The sequence below is a fragment of the Chaetura pelagica genome, unplaced genomic scaffold (genome assembly GCF_000747805.2).
Source record: "Chaetura pelagica isolate M959 unplaced genomic scaffold, ChaPel_1.0 scaffold269, whole genome shotgun sequence".
Taxonomy (NCBI): Eukaryota; Metazoa; Chordata; class Aves; order Apodiformes; family Apodidae; genus Chaetura; species Chaetura pelagica.
This window is the reverse complement of record NW_009954705.1, coordinates 582,696-602,396: the sequence shown is the minus strand read 5'-3', so window position 1 is coordinate 602,396 and position 19,701 is coordinate 582,696. Positions and strand designations below refer to the sequence as shown.

At 38.8% G+C, this 19,701-nt stretch overlaps 1 protein-coding gene across 1 annotated transcript in view; it reads right to left on the bottom strand.

Annotated features, from left to right (window-relative positions):
• Positions 1-250: 250 nt before the first annotated feature.
• WASF3 (WAS protein family, member 3) overlaps positions 251-19,701 on the bottom strand; it is a 50,129-nt gene continuing 30,678 nt past the window's right edge. The window contains exons 4-9 of the mRNA XM_010005630.1: positions 18,909-19,062; positions 16,764-16,881; positions 6,879-7,054; positions 3,769-4,032; positions 1,484-1,854; positions 251-763 (exon numbers count right to left, since the gene is read on the bottom strand). Of these exons, the coding sequence (XP_010003932.1) occupies positions 606-763; positions 1,484-1,854; positions 3,769-4,032; positions 6,879-7,054; positions 16,764-16,881; positions 18,909-19,062 (1,241 nt within the window). The 3' untranslated portion in view covers positions 251-605. The remainder of the gene's footprint in view (positions 764-1,483; positions 1,855-3,768; positions 4,033-6,878; positions 7,055-16,763; positions 16,882-18,908; positions 19,063-19,701) is intronic.

Below are 19,701 nucleotides of genomic sequence, written 5' to 3'. Positions count from 1 at the left end.
CATACATTTCAATACCTGCTACCTTTTTAAGATAAAAAGAAAGATGATATAAATTCAATTCTCTATGAAAAAAACCCAACAACTAAGTCTAGAAGTGATTAAAAATAGACTACGGTGGGCATAATTAGTAACCAATAAAAAAGCTAAGTCATACTTATGGAGCTCAGTCATATAGTTAACAAAGACTAACAACCAGACCAATTCACAAGTACCTAAGTTGTTTACATAATTAACAGAATAAGATGTCAAGTCAAAAAAATATACTTTATCCCTTCGAGATCAGGAAAGAAAAATAAAATGCTGGTTCTGTAAGAGTGCAACAACTGCAGCATATTTTGCACGCAGCACATGATTTGCTACATTTACTGGCACTTAAGTATTATGTGGTAAATACTGAAAGTAAGACGAGTTTCTGATCTGCATAAGCATAATCACATCATCATCACCAGAGTTGCTAAGCTACAGCATCCAGAATAATACCAAGTCAATGTTAGTACTTCAATCACTAGCCTTAATACATGTCAACGTCCTGCTTTACATCTTGCTAAGAAAGCAATCACTGAAGCCAGGTATTTAATGAACTTGCCACTGGGCTTGGACCAGGTTCAATCTGACCAATCATTCTCATCAAACTCGGAATCATCATCAGAATCACTGTACTCCACAGCAATGCGCCTTGAAAGGATGGTGGCCACGTCATTTCCAACAGGTTCTCGCTTTGCTTCTTGCTCACGTTGTTCCTGCACCTTTTTCAGCTGTATTCCTGTAGAGACAAGTATTCTCAAACAAAGCTTCTGCACAGGAGATTTTAAATTTCATATTGTTATTGGTGTGGTTTTTTTTTTATTCTAACAATATATTCAGAAAGAGGAGGAAGAAAAAAAAACAACAAACCCTTGAGTTAGAGAGCCTCCCTGGGCAAGGAAGGCACAAAAAAAGGGCAGTCTGGAGTCCATTCTCAGTGACTGAATGCTTCTAGACTTCTAAAATTGCCAGAAATTGGTTAAAATTAAATATGCATGACTGTACAGGCCCTTTTAATCTGAAGACGAAAGCTTTCACAGTTGTGTTTGAAATTACAGTTCCATAGTGTAAGCAAAGTTGGGCAGAGCCATTAGTCACTGGCAAAAATCAGTGGGCTGAAGCCTGGTGTTGGGGAACAGTTCTTCTGAGCAGAAGCAAAAAATCCAAGTACATTCACTGGGTGCTTTACATAATGAACACACAGGCCCTGCTTTAATTTCATTATGACCACACAAAAACTGAACATGTTTTACAAAGCTGTATGTCTTTAGGCATCAGAAACAGATCCAAAGTCAAGGCAGACAAATGTTGGAACAGGTGTGTGGTACCTATGGTTAACTAGTGTCTCTTCATGACATTCTGCCCAGCTGGGAATAGAAGCCATGAACTCAGATCACCTGAAACAGTGATTTCATTGAGGGGGGAGAGGAAAGAAAGCTCAAACCCAGCGTCCGCTTACCCATTCGAATCGCAGCCAGGAGATCACTTCGTGCGTCACTTACTGGTGGCTGTGCAGGTTCATGATGTTTTGCCTCAGCAGCTGGAGGAGCATGCACTGGGGAGGAAGAGAGGGAGGAACCTGCAGCAGGAGGGCCTGGAGGGGGAGGAGGTGGGCCAGGGGGAGGAGGAGCAGTAACAACAAGCCCACTAGAAGGAGGAGGATGAGTAGCTGCATATGCAGAGCCAGTCACCAGTCCAGAATGGGAAGGTGGCACAGGAAGCTGAAGGGGACTAACAAATGCAGTTTGTGCTGAAGGAATCATAGGAGGAGGAGGAGGAGGGGGAGGACCTGTAGGATTGTAATAATCCACCATCTGAGCTGGAAGCATCCTATATAAAACAGAACAAAAACATTTAATGCATTGAAAGTTAGGACTTACAGAAGCATTACCCCTTAAACTGCTCTGATTCAACCTCAGCTAAAAGTCAAAGATAATTTAAATGGGTCAGTTAAATCGCCAAGTGAGAATTGTCAAATATTCATAATACATTGAGATTTAAGGCAGATTAAATTAAAGTCTGTGTCCTTTCATCACTCCACAAAGTGAGATTTTATTTTATTGCATTAATCCTGCCTAGTTAAGTATAAAGCTGTATTTGTTACTAAAGATCTACTTTGTGAAAATATTTAGTACAATGCCTACGATGAAGAAGGGACCACAGACACCACTTCCACAGAAGACCAAATGTTAGAACAAATATTAAGAGATAATAAAAAGAGATAGGCATGGAGGACAGAAGAAACTATGAATGGAAAGATTTACCTGAAGGTATATCATGCATCTCATGTGCTGTTTTAGTGAAGTTTATCAATCTAAATACTATTTAATTAAATTGATACAAGTTACAAGTGATAGGACAAGAGGTAATGGCCTCAAGTTGTGACAGGGGAGGTTTAGATTGGATGTTTGGAAGGATTTCTTCACAGAAAGGGTTATCAGGCATTGGAATAGGCTACCTAGGGCAGTGGTGGAATCACCATCCCTGGAGGTACTTAGGAGTACTGCAGACTCAGGTATATGGTTTAGTTAAGGACTTGTCAGTGTTAGGTTGATGGTTGGACTCGGTGATCTTTAAGGTCTTTTCCAACCAAGGTAATTTTGTGATTCTGTGATTCTATGACTTGATTAATACTTTAAAGAGGAGGAACAGGGAAGAGTTAATTTCTTTATTAAAATGTAGTTAAAAGAACTCTTAAGCAGAAAGAGTGGGAATCAGTATATTAATTATGTTATTAATATATTAATTATATTAAGAACTAGATCTAGAAGACAAGAGTTGAAGGCAAGTTACTGATGACATCCAGTGATACATGTCAACGTATGACAACTGTGATACAGTGACAATGGTCATGTACCTGGGGATAAGGCACAAGTATCTGTGTTATAAACTGGAAATAACAGAAAATGCAGGTTGAAGCAGTCAACCATAGCATAACTCAGTCATCTGCAGCATGACAGTCATCAGTCAGGTAAATACTACCACAGGATGCATGGAGTGAGGCTGAAAACCCTTGGCTTGCTCAGTTTGAAATGGCACAGGCAAGAATGATTACAACTTTCCTGTGATTACAACTTGGAAGTTTAAGCTGTTTAAGCAAAAGAACAAACAGGTTCAGACTGATTAGGAAACAGATGTTTTCTTGCTATTGGAGAGCCAGTATCCTGGAGCAAGCCTTCCTTCAGAGTGTATTCAAGCAAAATATCTACACGGAAATTTGATAACTTCATATATTGAATTATGGAGTTGTCTGTGGCAGCTGGGAACTTGATTCTGAGTCTAAGGAGATCCCTTCCAGTTCTGTCAGCTTCTTTAAAAAGTCATTTCTGGGATACAACACAGACTGCCAAATGCATCACATTTAGTGATACTTTTTCTGCACCTTTCCTGAAGTGTAAAATATTATTCAAGTTTGCAGTAAATATTTTCCGCTTTAAAGGAAAATTATCCCCTTTTTAATATTCTATTAAGAAACCTTAATATTTTACAAGCATATTGATTTCAACATATTCAATACCCAGTTCAGTATTTCTGCTTTCACCATTTCTTCACTGAAATTCAGTTCCAACATAGAAATTATACCTTTTTTTTTTTCTTTTTTTTTTTTTTCTGTTCTCCCCAGGAAGCAAAGTAATGTATTTGGGGTCTTTCTGTGTGTATGTACTCTATGTTACAATGGGTATGAAAAACACACATCCCTCTAGTTTTGTCAAAAATCCACTGGAAAAAAATCAGGAGTTTTACCCATATTCTGCTGGTACCACAGGCACTGAGCTATGCTGGCCATCTGAAGGCTGGGGTGGAGGTGGAGGTGGCTGCTGAGGTCTGTTTAAAGTAGCATGTCGTACAGTGGTGGAAGGTGGCCTGTATTCATGCTCATGGCTTTGGGATGCTGCCATGTACTGTGGACCATCTCCTGCTCCATAGGAAGACATTGCTATCTGCTGATGGAGGGAATGATTCGGAGTAGCAGGGTAAGAATAATCTGTAACATCAGATGCATGGGACCTAAAATTAAAGTAAATGGATGCAGAAGAACAAAGTGTGTGAGTGAAACAGGGTATATGTAAATAGCTCACAAGAAAAGCTAGGAAGAATGCAATCAGAATTCTTTTTCTTGCAACAGAACTCCCTGATTATCAAGCACCATTCCCTTGTGGTTCACAGAAAGCAAAAGAATAAATGCAACAAAAAGTCGTGGCTCAGCTTAACACAACTTGAAAATAAATTAGTTTGACAAGTCAGTATGCAAGGACTAAAACTGAATGTTTTCAATATTCCAGCATAGAAGCTGCATGCAGAATGTCCTCCTATAATACAGACTTTTTTAAAAAGCTGTCTCCAGATTTGAGAGTTCTTTTAGGAGGCACATGCTTGTTTTTTCAATGATTCTGACAGTCCATTGTTTGAAACTGTAATACTTATCAGGTCTGCCTTAAATTAACAGCAGCAGAAAAAGGAAAGCAATACTACAAGCAGTCACAATTATGCAGAAGAATGTATTTTACCAAAGCAGAGAAAACAATTTTAAAAGTTAGAATATGCTTTTTATTTTGTTTGCACAATTAATTTTGCTGGAAAGACTTAGAGGAACTGGGAAATGTAAATATTAGTTGAGCAGAGAGTTCATAAAGATACAAAGTCTAGGATGCTCTGTCAAATAAGCCCAAGAGAGGGAGCAAAAGGATTTTTTCATCCCATTACTGTAAATAGTTGTTTTAGTAATGAACAATCGTGCAGCCTGGTTTTTAGTGAACACAGTAAACTGACACACTTATCTGTAAGACTGGAAGCAAGGTAAGCAACAAAAAGCCAGGGCTTTGAGTAAAACAAAATCACAAACCCTTTGGGCATTTTGTCCTCTTTCATGCTTCCTGCCTGTTCCATTTTCTTTGCGTCACTCATGAACTCAATGCCCATTTTCCTTCTCTCCCACTCTTCTCTTCTCGTTCTTACTTTTCTCACATTAATTTGCTGGTTTCTGTTTGGATTCAGCTTGTGTTTCTCTCTCTAAAGTGCAATAAGTATAACATATACATTGTAAATTGCCACGGTCTGGACACCTGGATGTCAATGTTTAATGTGCGAGTCTTAAAATTAGCAAACAAAAAGAAACATTGGTGCTTTAACTTTAAAATAAAAATAAATAAATAAATAAATGGATGAATTACACTGTAGCCAAATACACTTTCTTGGGACCTTATTTATGAAACACTGCTCACGCTGTAGCTATTAGCACAAAAATGTCTCTGAAACCAGTCCTTATTCCTACATGCATGGGGTTTTCTTTTGCCTAGTTCCTACAGCTAACACTACCCTGAGATAAAAAACAGAAAGCCTTCTCTCCATGTCACTACCCCTCACAAAATTAACCGTTCATGCATGCAAAGCATAGATTTCAGGATTCAATGACTGATGCCTGATGCTCTGAAATTTTAAGCTCTCCAGAGACTTTAAAATTTGAAAAGCTTATATAACCACAAGTTAACTGTCATACCACAACATCTACACCCAATAGTGATGGCATCCAACATTTTCTGCTTAAAAAATACTGCAGACTGCAAATATTAACAGATATCTGCAAGCATTCAAATACATGTTGACATTACTGGGAGAGAAAAACACATCACTTCAATATGAGTATTTAAGCTTGGAATTCCTGGAAGCAAAGCGTTAAGTCTAGAAAAAGGCTGCAAATACGTGAAACGCAGAACTCATGATGAAAAAATCTCCTATCTTGCACTTGACAGCTGTACACCAATGTCATTTTGGCAGATCAACTTACAGAAAGCAGTCTCAATGAAACATGACAGACTAACAAACAGAAGAGGTTTTGCATTAGAAACTGCTGAAAAAATAAATAAATTGGTGATTAAAGGATTTTAACCAGAGGGAAGGGGTCTGAATGTATTACTGAAACAGCAGTAGCAATTTTCTTTGCATTTGTTTCAATTACAAGATGATTACTCTTCACAAAGTTCACAGTAGATTGTTCATATAGATATATACATATTCAATTAATCTCCAACTAGACAGTTGACTAAAGGTATCAGTCCAAACTTCTTGTAGTGGTGGCTACTTCCTCAGCACAGGCATTCAACAATTTAAACACTAAAGTGTCACACACTTCTTCCATTAGATTCTATTTATTCCTAACATTACTGCTATCAATTAACCATGACAAAGAAATAATGTAGGAGGGAAAATCCTCTAGTGAGACCAGCTTAGTGAATATATTCAGCCTTCCATGCCCACTAGAAGAAGGTAACTCCCACGGAGCTCAAAGGGAATCTCAGACAAGGAAGATGAATTCCTCTGTGTGTCTCTAAGCAGAGATGTTTGCTATTTCAAGCAATAATGTTGTATCCGGTTTTGTAGCTTGCTTTTTAGACTAATACTGATAAAGCTGAACTCTTCCCTCATTAAAGCATTCTGCTAGAAACAAAAGTATGTCTGAGTTGATCACAAAACATATTTATTAAGCTATAGGGAGCATAAGACCTAATAAACTAGACACGAAGGAAGAGGTACTGACGTTATCTAGTAGAAACACTTAAATGTGTTCACAGCTACGACTACTTAAGATGAAATATAAAGTATACAGCAAACATGTATTTCACTACAGTGCATCACTATAACAGAATGCTCATCTGAAGCTGAGGAATAAAAACATTCATTAATTACAAAATGTATTATGCTATTTGTGCTTTAAAATAATTTTGAGAAGAACTTTAAAACATGCATTATATGTTTCATCCATCCTAACTACTCCCAGCCTGTAAAAACACCTAATTCTACTCAGTATTTCTGAACATACAACTGTGGTATAACAAACAGCTTTACTGTAAACAGACCTAGTATCTGGGGACAGTGATCCCTCGGAAGATGCTCCATGGTACACACTTTGAGACAACCTGTTGTCAGGTCTAAGCTCCTTGTCATATGCCATCATATTCCACTCCTGGCGTCTGTTCCTGGCTTTTCTAACCTTTTTCACCTCACGGGTGGTGCCATCTATACGCTTTTGCTCCTAATGTTCCAACAAAAGAAACAAAGCATGCAAAGAGAGAAAAAAAGGAAAGGAAAAAAAGCTGGTTAAAATGCAGTTAGAGTGCATGAAAATAAGATCAGATTTACAGATGAAGCCAAGTCTTCATAAAATTTCTATGCACTGAAAATGGGAATATCTCCTTAACCTATGAACCTCATCAGTAATAAGACTGCTGCTTTGCCCTTCTTCTGCCCTTCTGTAGGGCATGTGCTAGTGTGGTATTGTCCTACTGTTTTTCCCTGGACAGACAGAAATGTGACTGATTTTAAAAGCCACAAAGTTCAGCTTCTTCTGACATCATTTGTCATTTATGTAGACCATCCTGAAGCACTTGCAAGTTGCTTCTCTGGCAAATCAGCCTTATGAGAATGTGCAAAAAATGCTCAGGGTTACTTTGGCTATTTGTTTGGGTCACAATCACCTGAGGCTTTGGGGAAGTCGGGAAAAATTAGAAACACTTTCCTATTGCACAGCCTGTGTGAACACCTCTTTTTGTCTTGTTTTCATTTCCTTTCCCTTCTTAGATCTGATTACCAAAATTCCTCCTAGTTTTTCTTCATCACTGTTTCCCACTACCTTATATAATAATGAATGACAAAAATCCTCTCTGCAATGTGTCAGTAATATTCAGACCAGTAATATATTACAGCTTGGTAGCTTCATGACAAATCAGTCTGTTTAGTTTCAACATTTATTTTCTCCTTTTCTCAACATGATGAGGGCACTAGACTTTTTTTTTTTTTTTTTTTTTTTAAACCAGCGCTAGAGCCCACATCTTACCCTACTAAATAAAAATTAGGTTAAACATGTTTTATCTACTAAGAAATTGATACTATGTTTTTGGCTGCTAGAAAAATAGCTTCTCAGGAAATAATTGTATTGATATTCTGAGACTACAGTCACATATACAACTGTATTTAGAGAAGAGTTTCACAAAATGCTGATATACAAGGATTTAATTGTGGAATTTCTACCTTCAAAGGAAGGGATAATTAGTTGGAAAGCCAGTCTTACCAAAAAAAGAAAAAAAAGGTACATCCCAGATGAACGTAGGTATTTTACTCAAACTGTCAAACAGCACTGAGCAAATAATTCTGAAATCATCTCTTTGGCATTATACAGCTAAAAAAACCCAACCCATATAAAATGGCTCCCTTGCCCTTGTTTTGGAGGTCTTGCTTGCTCATGCTTGTCCATGTGAGGGACCTGATGATCCACACCTGCTAACATTAAGAACGACTAAGAAAAGTTCTTTCGAATCATAGAGTGGTCTAGGTTGGGAGGGACCTTCAAGATCATCTAGTTTCAACTCTCCTGCATGGGCAGTGACACCTCCCACTAGACCAGGCTGAAGTCTCATCCAACCTCGCCTTGAATACTTCCAGAGAGGAGGCATCCACAACTCCCCTGGGCAACCTGTTCCACTGTCTCACCATTCCACTGTCATCACCATTGAAGTTCAACATTCAAATGTTCTAACAACACATGCTCATTCTTGGCCTCTGCAGTGAGCATATTTTTTATCTGATTCATGTTAAGTAGAGATCATCACCTTGGTTCTTTAACTACTTCCCATATAGTCTTTTTCCTCCCAAAACTTTATAGAATCATATTCTTTTTTCATCCAGGTTATGCAGGGCTTTACTTTCTCCTTTAATACGACTTCTTCACAACAAAATTACCCAATACAGGAATTGCAACAGAAGGGAGACAGATTCACTCATGCTTTATCTTAAATATATAATGTTTTGCTAGTTGCCATGGTTGAAGATATGCTTGTTAAAGGCTTTACATCTCTCTTTTTCATTTGATTGCTGCAAAGTTTAATTTGTTTTAATTTGTGATGTTTATCCTGGTTCAGTTATTAACAAGAAACTCCACCCTCTAAAGGCCACAACTATGTAGTATTTGCAAGTTTCTAGATAAAGTAAATATTCACCTTTTGATCAATGTATGTGTGCTAATGCAGAAATATGCTGGAACTCTTTCTATTCAAACAATACTTAACCCTACTGATACTGGTTTTTTGGATCAAATATTATATACATAAATCTCTAAAACATGTAATTTCTTCCAGGCCACTTATTAGCAGCTGTTAAAACTATATATACCTCTAATTACATATATCTCTAGTAAAGTAGTTTTAAGTTGTTCCAGTAATACTTCCATTTTCTCTACAAATAATGATGACAGCTTTAGTTTTAGTACCTCGGGCAATGACAACGGAGTTTTAGGGGAGCTGAAGCTATTCAAAATAATTAGGCTAGAAAGATTTCTTAGGAAAGTTGAGCAACATTACAAAGAGTTACTTCTTTTAACCAAATGCAATAGAAGCTATGGCAGACTAGTGGATGCTGGAGGTTAAGCCAGAAAACAGGCACATCATCCAGCTGCTGGCAGAAGTGATTTCAGCAAATACAACAAACATATTAGAGCCCTTAAACAAGGTGAGTTAATTTTGTTTGATATTTGCATCAAGAGTTAGCAAATGATCTTTCAAGTGTCTTAATAAAGAATCAGAGCTAGTAACAGCAAGTAGTTTCAGCAAGAATTTGCAATACTTTAAAAAAAAATGGAAGTATGAGTCTAGAGTATTTTCCTGACTTCCCAAATCTAGAAGATCCTATCAATCATGAGTCATCAAGAATGATTTCTGAAATACAAGCTCTCAAAAATTAAAGATTTCTACTTAATTAAACAATTAATCTTTCCTCAGAAAAAAATGGAGCATAATAAAATGCAGGGTAGAACAACTTTCCTTTGGTTAACCAATGATTAACAACTGGTCCACTACAGTCATTCAATTCAGAATACTACTGATACATGCAAAAGTAAAATCTAACTTAACTCTCAGGATCTACTGAAAGCTTGACAGTAAAAAAAGCAACACCAATACCACAGAGAATACACTACAAAGAATGAAAATTACAATTTTCCTCAGAGAAAATGTTCACCTGAAAGAGCCAAATCAGAAAAAGTCTGTGTTAGATTTCTTCAGATTAACTGAATACAGAAATAGTAAATAGACATAATATTTGAAGGCAGGATAATTAAACTCCTCACTAGCTTCTGCTGCAACAATTCAAGCATTTAAGGCAAATTACCAAAATAACATTGGAAAACCAAATCCCTGGTGCAAGGAGTATTCTCAGGCTTCAATGACCACCTGAAAAAGTCAGGCTAAAAACAAGTGATACCTGATCAGCTGAGTAGGACTGCATTTGGATGTCTAGTTTATAACTTGCTGAACATACACATCTCTTTCACCTGTACAGTTCTTCAACAACTTCTATATTCTGTGCTGCTGTAGACTATAAATTGCTTAAGGAATTCCCACTTAGTAGATTCAAAATACAACTTCAGCCACAAAATGTTAATAGACACCCTGGATTCACTCCTGGTCACTGCTATGATAAGGACAAGAACAAAAGAAATGACAGTCTGTTAAGTAACCTGTGGGACAATGGTGGCTGCAATGTCTATTGCAAATGTCTATTCCAAAGCCTATTTGGAACACTTGAGCAGCTTCATCCGCTCATTGGTTGTGTCAATGTTCCTCAGTGGCTCGACTCAGAGGCACATGTGCATCTACATGATGCCACCAGTTTTACCACCAGTTTCTCTATCCGAGCTGCAATGTCTTTCCACAGCTCAGCCACCCAAACAGGTTTACCTTTTAACCGCCAGTTGTTCTGCTGCCACTGCTTTAGCCAACCCCACAAGGCATTTGCTGCCATCCACGAGTCAGTGTAGAGATAGAGTCTCGGCCACCTCTCTCACTCAGCAATGCCCAAAGCCAGCTGGATGGCTTTTATCTCTGCAAACTGACTTGATTCACCTTCTCCTTCAGCTGCTTCTGCAACCAGTCATGTAGGACTCCACACGGCAGCTTTCCACTTCCGGTGGTTCCCTACAAGATGACAGGAGCCAAGGGTGAAAAGAGCAAATTGTTTCTCAGTCTCTGGTGTATGATCATATAGTGGAGCTTCTTGAGCTCGTCTCACCACTTCTTGTGGTGGCATTCCCAAGTGGGTGCCTTCTGGCCAGTTTGTACTTGCTTCTACAATACCTGGACAAGTAGGTTTCCCTAGTCGAGCTCGCTGGGTGATTAAAGCAGCTGATTTACTCCAAGTCACATTGGTGGTATGATGGACAAGAGAAAGGTTACTCTGGAACATGAATCTCAGCACTGGTAATCTGGGTGCCAGGAGGAGCTGCGCTTCAGTGCTGATCACTTCCAAAGTGGCTCTAACTCCTTCATACACTGCAAGTACCTCCTTCTCAGTTGTTGTGTAGTTGGCCTCGGAGCCTCTGTAGCTCCGTCTCCAGAATCCCAAGGGTCGACCTCGAGTCTCCCCTGGTGCTTTCTGCCAGAGGCTCCAGTTGGGACCATTGTGTCCGGCTGCAGTGTAGAGCACGTTCTTGATGTCTGGCCCTGTTCGAACTGGTCCAAGGGCCATTACCTGCACAATCCCCTTTTTGATCTGCTCAAAAGCCTTCTGTTGGTCAGGGCCCCATTTAAAGTCATTCTTCTTCTGGGTCACCTCATAGAGAGGTTTCACAATTTCACTGTAACATGGAATATGCATTCTCCAGAAACCAACAGTCCCTAAAAAGGTTTGTCTTTTTTAGTAGATGGTGGGGCCATAGCTGTTATTTTGTTAATCACAGCAACTGGGATCTTGCAACATCCATCTTGCCACTTTATTCCCAAGAACTGCATTTTTTGTGAAGGTCCCTTGACTTTTCTTCTTTTTACAGCAAAACCAGCATCCAGAAGAATTTGAATGATCTTTTTACCTTTCTAGAAAACTTATTCTGGTGTGTCATCCCACACAATGATGTCATCAATGTACTGCAGGCATTCTGGAGCTCCACCCTTCTTATTATTCTGTCAGTCATTTTTTCAATGGCTGAGGTGTGGAACTGATGGGAATCAGAGATTATGTCATCATACTGTCGTGCTTTGAAAGCCACCTCATGTACAGCTGGTACTGCATCATCATCAAAACATCCCATGAAGGAGAATATATGGGCATGTGCTGCTGGTACAGCCTGAGAAAACCTCTGGAACATTTGTGTGTCGCACAGAACATCATTAGGATTTTTAAGTCCACCTTTATTATAGATCACCTCTCACACAGCTATTCCTCTCAAGTATGCGATGGCTTTCTCAAGAGTGGGTGTTCTGCTTCGGTTCCATTTGATGTCACCCTTGTGGGGGTATCTCTGTCTCACAGCTGAAAGAAGTTGGTCCCACAGGGTGGTAGTTCCCATCTTACTACTAAGTGCTCTGTCAATACCAGCATCTCTGGCCAGGGATCCCAACTGCTTGGCATCTCTCTCATCCACGTTAGTTTCAGCTTCACTATCAAAGCATCAGAGCAGCCAAGGAAGGATTGCCTCACCATCAGTGCAGGTGAAGTCCTTTCTCATGAGGTGCAGTTCTTTCATAGAGAAAGGCTGGACAAGGTCATCGTTGTCATCTGATTGAGGAGGGCCTGCTGTCCTATCTGCTTGAGAGTGGTCTGATTTGTTATCTGTTTGAGAGGTTCCTGCTCCATCAACTGATTTAGAATCCTCTGCTTCCTCAGTTTCAAGCAGCGGTGGTGGTGGCAGCATCACAGGCAGTAGCAGCAACAGTGGCAGCAGCATTGCCTGTGGGGGAGTGGCAGTGAGTGGAGCAACACCTTGCCCTGCGTATCCACGCTACACTATAAACATTCAGCAGAAGCATCCCCACTGCAACAATGCTATTCAGATCAAGAGTGGGGAGATTCAGCTTGAAAGAAAATGGAGAGGTAAAATTGAACCTGCTACTGCTATTACCAACATGACCGTTCCATTTACTTTAGATTTGTACCATAACTGTACACATACAGTGCCCCTGTAAAGATCAGTATCATAACCCCTAGCATCACTAGGCTGGTGATTATAGGGTTGATTATTGCTACAGCTCTGTCAATAAACCATGAAACAATCACAAGAGCAGTTACACAGAGCAGAACGCTCTTGGCTGCACACCACATGTACAGTTGCAAGTTGGGCAAAAGGTCCTGTAGATTCATTGCAGAAGGGGTCTGTTCAGTTTTCAATCCATCAGGAAATTCAGCAGAACTGTCGCCCGTAGCTATTTGAGGGATTCCTCCCATCAGAGATGGAATTTTGAACACTCTCAATTAATGAAAATGTATAATCTGGGCTTAAAATCAAGCCACACATTGGGCACCAACCAACTGTTTTCACCATTTAACTCAGGTCCAACAGCAATGCTCTCGATCCCCTCCCCCTCCAACCCAGGTAGGGAAGGAGAGAGAGAAAAAGAGGGAGACTTGGCTGGATTGAAAACTAAACTACAAAGTTTTAATCAAACACTGATGATATAAGAAAATATATACAATTATATACAAATGTGTTCAGATATCTGCAAAAGCTTCTCGCCTTCCCCCACCTCAGCAACTCCCACAGCATCTCCTGAGCTGCGAACAGCCCCAAAAAATCCTGAAGCTGCTGGAGAAAGCACAAAGTGCTGAGGGTCAGGAGAGCTCGAGCCTGGGGGTCGACGGTGATGGATGAACAGAGTCCTCCCCAGACTCCAGCCATGGATGGAAGAGATGGGAAGAAGCAGCAAGAAGGAAGTTGTCTTCTGTGATCTCTGACCTTCCTCTGAGCTTACGTAGATATATGGAATGGAATATCTCTGGCCAGTTTTGCTGTCTGTCTAACTCAGCCTCCTACGGAGGGGTCAGAGATCTCCCCATAATGTCTGAGCTGGCAGAGCAAAGATGTGACTTTGAAGACCCAGCAGTTAGAAAAACATTCCACTGTTATAATTCCTAACTGGAACACTCTGCTACTAGTTAAAAGAAAGCTTACTGAAGGGGGGGGAAAAAATCAGTAAAAGGAAAATTGGCTTAATCCTGGCTCAAACCAGGACACCCTAACCCTCCAGCTCTCCAAAAGTTCCAGATGACAAAAATCTCTTTTGCACACTAGCTCTGGAAAGATAAAACCAGATTTCTTTCTGTCATGAAGTGACACCTACCCATGCAATCTCAAATTGATGCTGCTTTCTTCTTAGCTGGTCTTGGTTATGTATTTAATCAAATCAAATAGTACTTCACGTAGAATTTATAAGGGGGTATTTCTGCAACGTATGGGTTCTAATCCTAAATGATTGGAATTGAGCTTATTTTACATCTGGTTTGTAGAATGTAGTAAGACGATTAAAATCTACAAAAAATACAGCATGGATGGAAATAAGTGAGATGTGTTGCCTAAAATAATTTGTCCAAAATTGTGTCAAATTCTGGAGCCCCCAACACAGGAAGGACATGGAATTCCTGGAGAAAGTCCAGAGAAGGGCCACAAAGATGATCCAAGGGCTGGAGCACCTTTCCTACAAAGACAGGCTGAGAGAATTTGGGCTGTTCAGCCTGGAGAAGAGAAGGCTCTGGGGAGATCTTATTGTGACCTTTCAGTACAGGAAGGGGCTACAGGAAAGCTGGGGAGGGACCTTTTGCAAGGGCTTGTGGTGAGAGGACAAGGGGAAATGGACCAAAACCAGAAGAGGGGAGATTTAGCTTAGACATTAGGAGGGAATTCTTCATTGTGCAGGTGGTGAGACACTCCATCACTGGAAGTGTTCAAGGACAGGTTGTATGGGGCTTTGAGCACCCTGATCTAGTGGTAGGTGTCCCTGCCCATGCAGGGGGGTTGGAGCTAGATGATATTTAAGGTCCCTTCCAACCCAAATCATTCTATGATTCTATGAAATATAGTCTAAAATCAAATTTATATATAATTTTGTAATAATCTCCATAAATCTATCAAAAGATTTCAAAAAATATTTTGTTACAGTTTTTTATTTTAAAAGCTTCTGTATTTTTTCCTTTTTAATATTAAATAAAAATAAAACATTTAGCAGTTGCTAGTTTCTTTTTATCTCTCTCTTGTGATAACATCTAAATTTGAAGAGAAAAAGGTAGGAGGAAAAAATCTCAAAGGGTGTAATTATCCCTATATATGTATTTCATAAAGAAATAGCAAATGAAATTTAAGAAAAAACAACTAAACTAGAGAAACAAAAGCTGCTTTAAATTATTTCCAGTTTTTTAGTCAGCTCTGTACCTCATCATACTGAGAATATAGTGGGATTATAACCTTGCATATACATTTGTATGCAATTATACAAATAACCAAGTGAATATTTTCCAATTCTTTGCTTTAGACAGTAACTTCTACTGAATAAGTCTACTCAGCTTTTTAAACTCCAATTAGTATTTCACTACCAAGATACCTGTCAAAATAGAAAACATTTGATTCATACTCCTAAAAAGATGTATTGACGTATTTCTTCCAGAACTTTTATACTCATGAATTCACAAAATATTTCAGTTACATTTACCTAAAAATGTTGTAGTCAGAAAGCTTTGTCAAGCAACAGGAACAAGGAATTGACAGAATTTTACAAAAGCAGAAGAGTTAAGCTTCCCAGTCATGCCCTACAATTTGATTTCTAAGCAGGTACCATATATATTAGTATAGATGTACACATGTATTAGACACATGATGTATATACACAAATATACATTAGCATGTATAGTCACATGTTAAGCATTATGTATATACCTGTGTATAATACATGCATATATATGCTGATATATGATACCTGCTTATATACACACATGTATAGGTCTGCTAATATATATGATATATATGCATACATACACATACATGTGTATGCGTATATATGCGTGTGCATGTACTTAAAACTACAACGCTCCTTCTGTTTCCTCTGAGTAGTCTGTGCACCTTGTTTGAATTCCTTTCATTTTCAATCCCTTCTCTCTCACTGAACCTATCTGAAAAGGCACCTTCTGCCAGCTAAGAAACAGCAGTCATGCACTCAAACTTTCCCTCTTCACAGGATTATCTTCAAAAATCTTGCAGCCTTCAGATTTGATTAAAAAAATCAACAGCAAGGAAGCAGCAGAATTAAAACTAATGTCTTCATTCAAAACTAAAATTCATTAAGAAAATCCTGATTGCATCAGAATACACATTTTTGGATCAAACTGCTGAAGATACTCCAGAATGACAGAAGAGACTTTTCTACGAAAAAGCCTTGTTTGTTTGTTTTAAACTTAGAGGAAACAAAGCATATTACTCCTAAAACTAATCTTCTCTTGTTGCTTAATTACAGGATAATTTTGTTGTGTATTATCATGTTGTTAACTTGTAACAGGTGTTAGAAAAGTGAAGAGTTACTAGCAAGGAATTAAAAAACTGAAGAAAATATTTACTTCTGGGTAAGCTCATGTTTTGCTACAGTAGTTGAAGCTGCATAAAAAAAACTATGAAAATAAGGGAAACCATAATTCAAACTCCTTCCTGCAACCCCACCCTCCAAAAACTCACAGTGTCATTTTCTGAAGTACCAATAAGCAGATATTGGCAAAGGATTAAAGCAAGTATCCCAGAGGATAGCTACAGTACTCCTAAAACTCAATTTACCAACTTCTTAAAATAGTATGAGCTATAAAAAACAAACCAGCTGAATCTACAGCCATGTATAAAGAGGAGCAGTATTTCCATGCACAAAAACTATGACCTAGCAATTTTTATGCCTGGACAATCACACACGAAATTGTAGTACATACGTTTGTTATTATGCTTCTGCTTTTACCTTTTGTCTTCTCTTTTCTTTTCGCTTATCTTCAGTATCTTGTAACATTTTTTCTTTCCAAAGATCGAAAAAATAGGAAGGATCAGTATAGAACTTCAATCCATCTTTCTTATCATCCCTGGAAATACAGTAGGAAAAAAGCTAAGAAAATATTAATTAGTATTTTTTTAAAGCAACAAAACTCACCTTTGATGATTATCCAAGCTTCATCTTTTCTGCATTATAGGATGACAGCATGTCAAGTGCATTAAATGCCAGTCTTGATAGTAACAGCTCACAATTGACTTGATTCATGCCAAGAATTTCAGGGGAAAAGGGGTAGAATCTACAGTTTTGTGGAAGGCATCTTCCCAGGCTATGCTTCATCAGAGCTCAGCGGAGGGAAAAATCACTGGTGCTGCACCAAGATCAGTGCCATGACAGGATGTGTGGGGGACAGAGGAGTGTAAAAATGGAACTCAACTGCCTCAAAAGAACTGGAAAAGGTCTTAATATCTGAATTTAGGAACAGGGTAGGTCTGAGTACTTTTGCCCTTGTGACAGGAAGCACAAGACAGTCACTACTCTCAGTGGGACCCCCCTAACTAGGAGAAGGATGAGGACAAGGGTGGCAACGGAAAGGTTCCAGGCTGTTTTAGGAGGATCCAACACAGAGCTGGGCTTGCCAGCTTCAACTGATGGGAGAAGCCAGGGTCACCCAGACTAATACACCACAAAAAAATGTATGCTACAAAATCCTAATTTGACTCCATGACCTGGAAATGGAGAATCTTCTAATATCCTAAACTCTAGAAAACTAATGGGGTGTAGAGGGGAATCAACATGGCAGAGTGGCTGGCATATGACAGTGATCCCAGTCTACCTTGATAAACTGGTGTCCTTCAGAGTCCCGTAGGCTTTGTAGGTCCTAATTTCTTCCTGGGTACATTTTGATAGCAGCTGAACACTAATTTCTACCAGCAAGATCAAGTGGGGTGGAGAATCAGCACACAGAAACCTTACAACTGCTGCAGCAGGGTACAGAGGGCAGATCCTGCATACTGGCTAGTCATCAAGCCATAAACTCCTTCTTGTGTGCCAGACCTCCTGACTAGAAACATAACCTACTGAAGGGGCTACTGAGGCTACTCCTCCACCCCTCCATCTTTGGTCAGACTACAATGTGAAGTTTGTTTAAGCTTCGGCCAAGGCAAATACAAATAATTTAAATTCAGCAATCGTAAGACTTATCAAGAAACATAGTTTAAGTACATTGCGCTAAAGTATCTCTAATAAAACAGGAGTAACAATACAGGTCACTGACACTGTCATCCAGATATCCAATAAGATATAGCTGTGCAGAACAGCTGATTGATAACAACTCTTACTAGCAGGATTCTTATAAACAATCAAACACCAGCATTGTCTGCAGCAGTGGCAAAATAAACCAGCTCGAAATCTAATAATTTTACCTTCCATGTGAAAGCTCTCAAAAATAAAACATACTGCAAATACTATGTCATCCCTAAAAAAAAAGCCCTAAAATAATTTACTGCCTTTGGAGTGTCTGCTTTACATAGACAACCCATCTAGTACCTCTCAACAGTTGAAGGACACAGTGAAAGTATGTTGTCCACAACTCTTCAGAGAGACAAATTATATTCATTTCATTAACAACAATAAACTTAAAGGAAACAGGAAAAGAAACAGGAAATTAAGTCCTGCTTGCTGCTTTTTTATTTACAAGGAAGTAACCAGAAAAAGAAGAGGTAAAGACTGTGTGTGCACACGTCTATGTTCAGGGGAAATAGGAGAATAGAGAGAGAGAAGGGAAAAGTAACAAATCCAGCTTTCTGGATAAATGAACCAAAGAAGCTTAGTATATTACTAAATTTCTTTTGATTCTTTACATTCAATGGCCCTTGCTCTCTGATCCTGTGCTGCCATGTAACAGATGCTGAAATACAATGTTTTTTATCTGGTACAACTTACAATTTTAAGCGTGGTAACAGGAATTTTTTTTTCCTTGAACAGGGAAGTCCTCAAAACAACAAACCTCAATAACCAATGCAGCTTTTCCCTGTAATTTTCTGCTGTAATTGTCCTCTGCATACAACTAAGAAATGAAGGGCTAAGGTTATAAGAATGTAAACAATATTTCCATACCTATATTGTGAAAGAATATTCAGAGGTGGTGGTTTATCACTCTGGTTATAAATATCAGCCACTGGGTTAGGAATGCTGTTCTTTGAAACTACCTGCTGATCTTGAATTGTTGAGCTCTTGAATGCTTTTTTCATGTTGATATCCTGTAATGATACTGTTAGAAACAAAAAAAACATTTATCAGAGGTCTGCAAGTATCATACAAAGTGGATAAACAAATTCCATTTTAAATTAGCTATTTAAAGTATTTTCAGCAAAATATAGAAAAAAACCTGAAAGATCTTTCTTTAGTGGATAATCATAGTATTTAAGCACAAAAGCACATAAAAAATATCATAGTAAATCAGATTAAAGTCCCACTTGGTACAGAATCTCACTATAATAACGGGACCATGGGCTGTTTCTTAGAAGATTGAAGCAAGACTCCTGTCACATGCAGATGTCCAATGATCTCCCCTTATTATGAGGTTTAACCTGAACGTCTAATAGCAGAAAAATTGGCTCCAAGCCTGAAATGCAAGGCCTGGTATTCCTCTGACACAGCATGTTTTGTAATTACATGTGGTGTCTATACACTTTCAACTGCATTCTAAGTTTAAACTAAGGCCTCACAGCCTCCTGTGAGAGAGTTCTACATTTTTTACCATCTTTCAGCTCCAAAATCTTTCCATGTAATTGAACAGCCCTTGATCTTCAGCTTTTCTCATCTCTCTACAGAGGAATACTTACTGTCTTTATACAGCCCAGTAACATCCTTCCATTTTATCTTTTCATGGGCACAGTTCTGCAGGGAA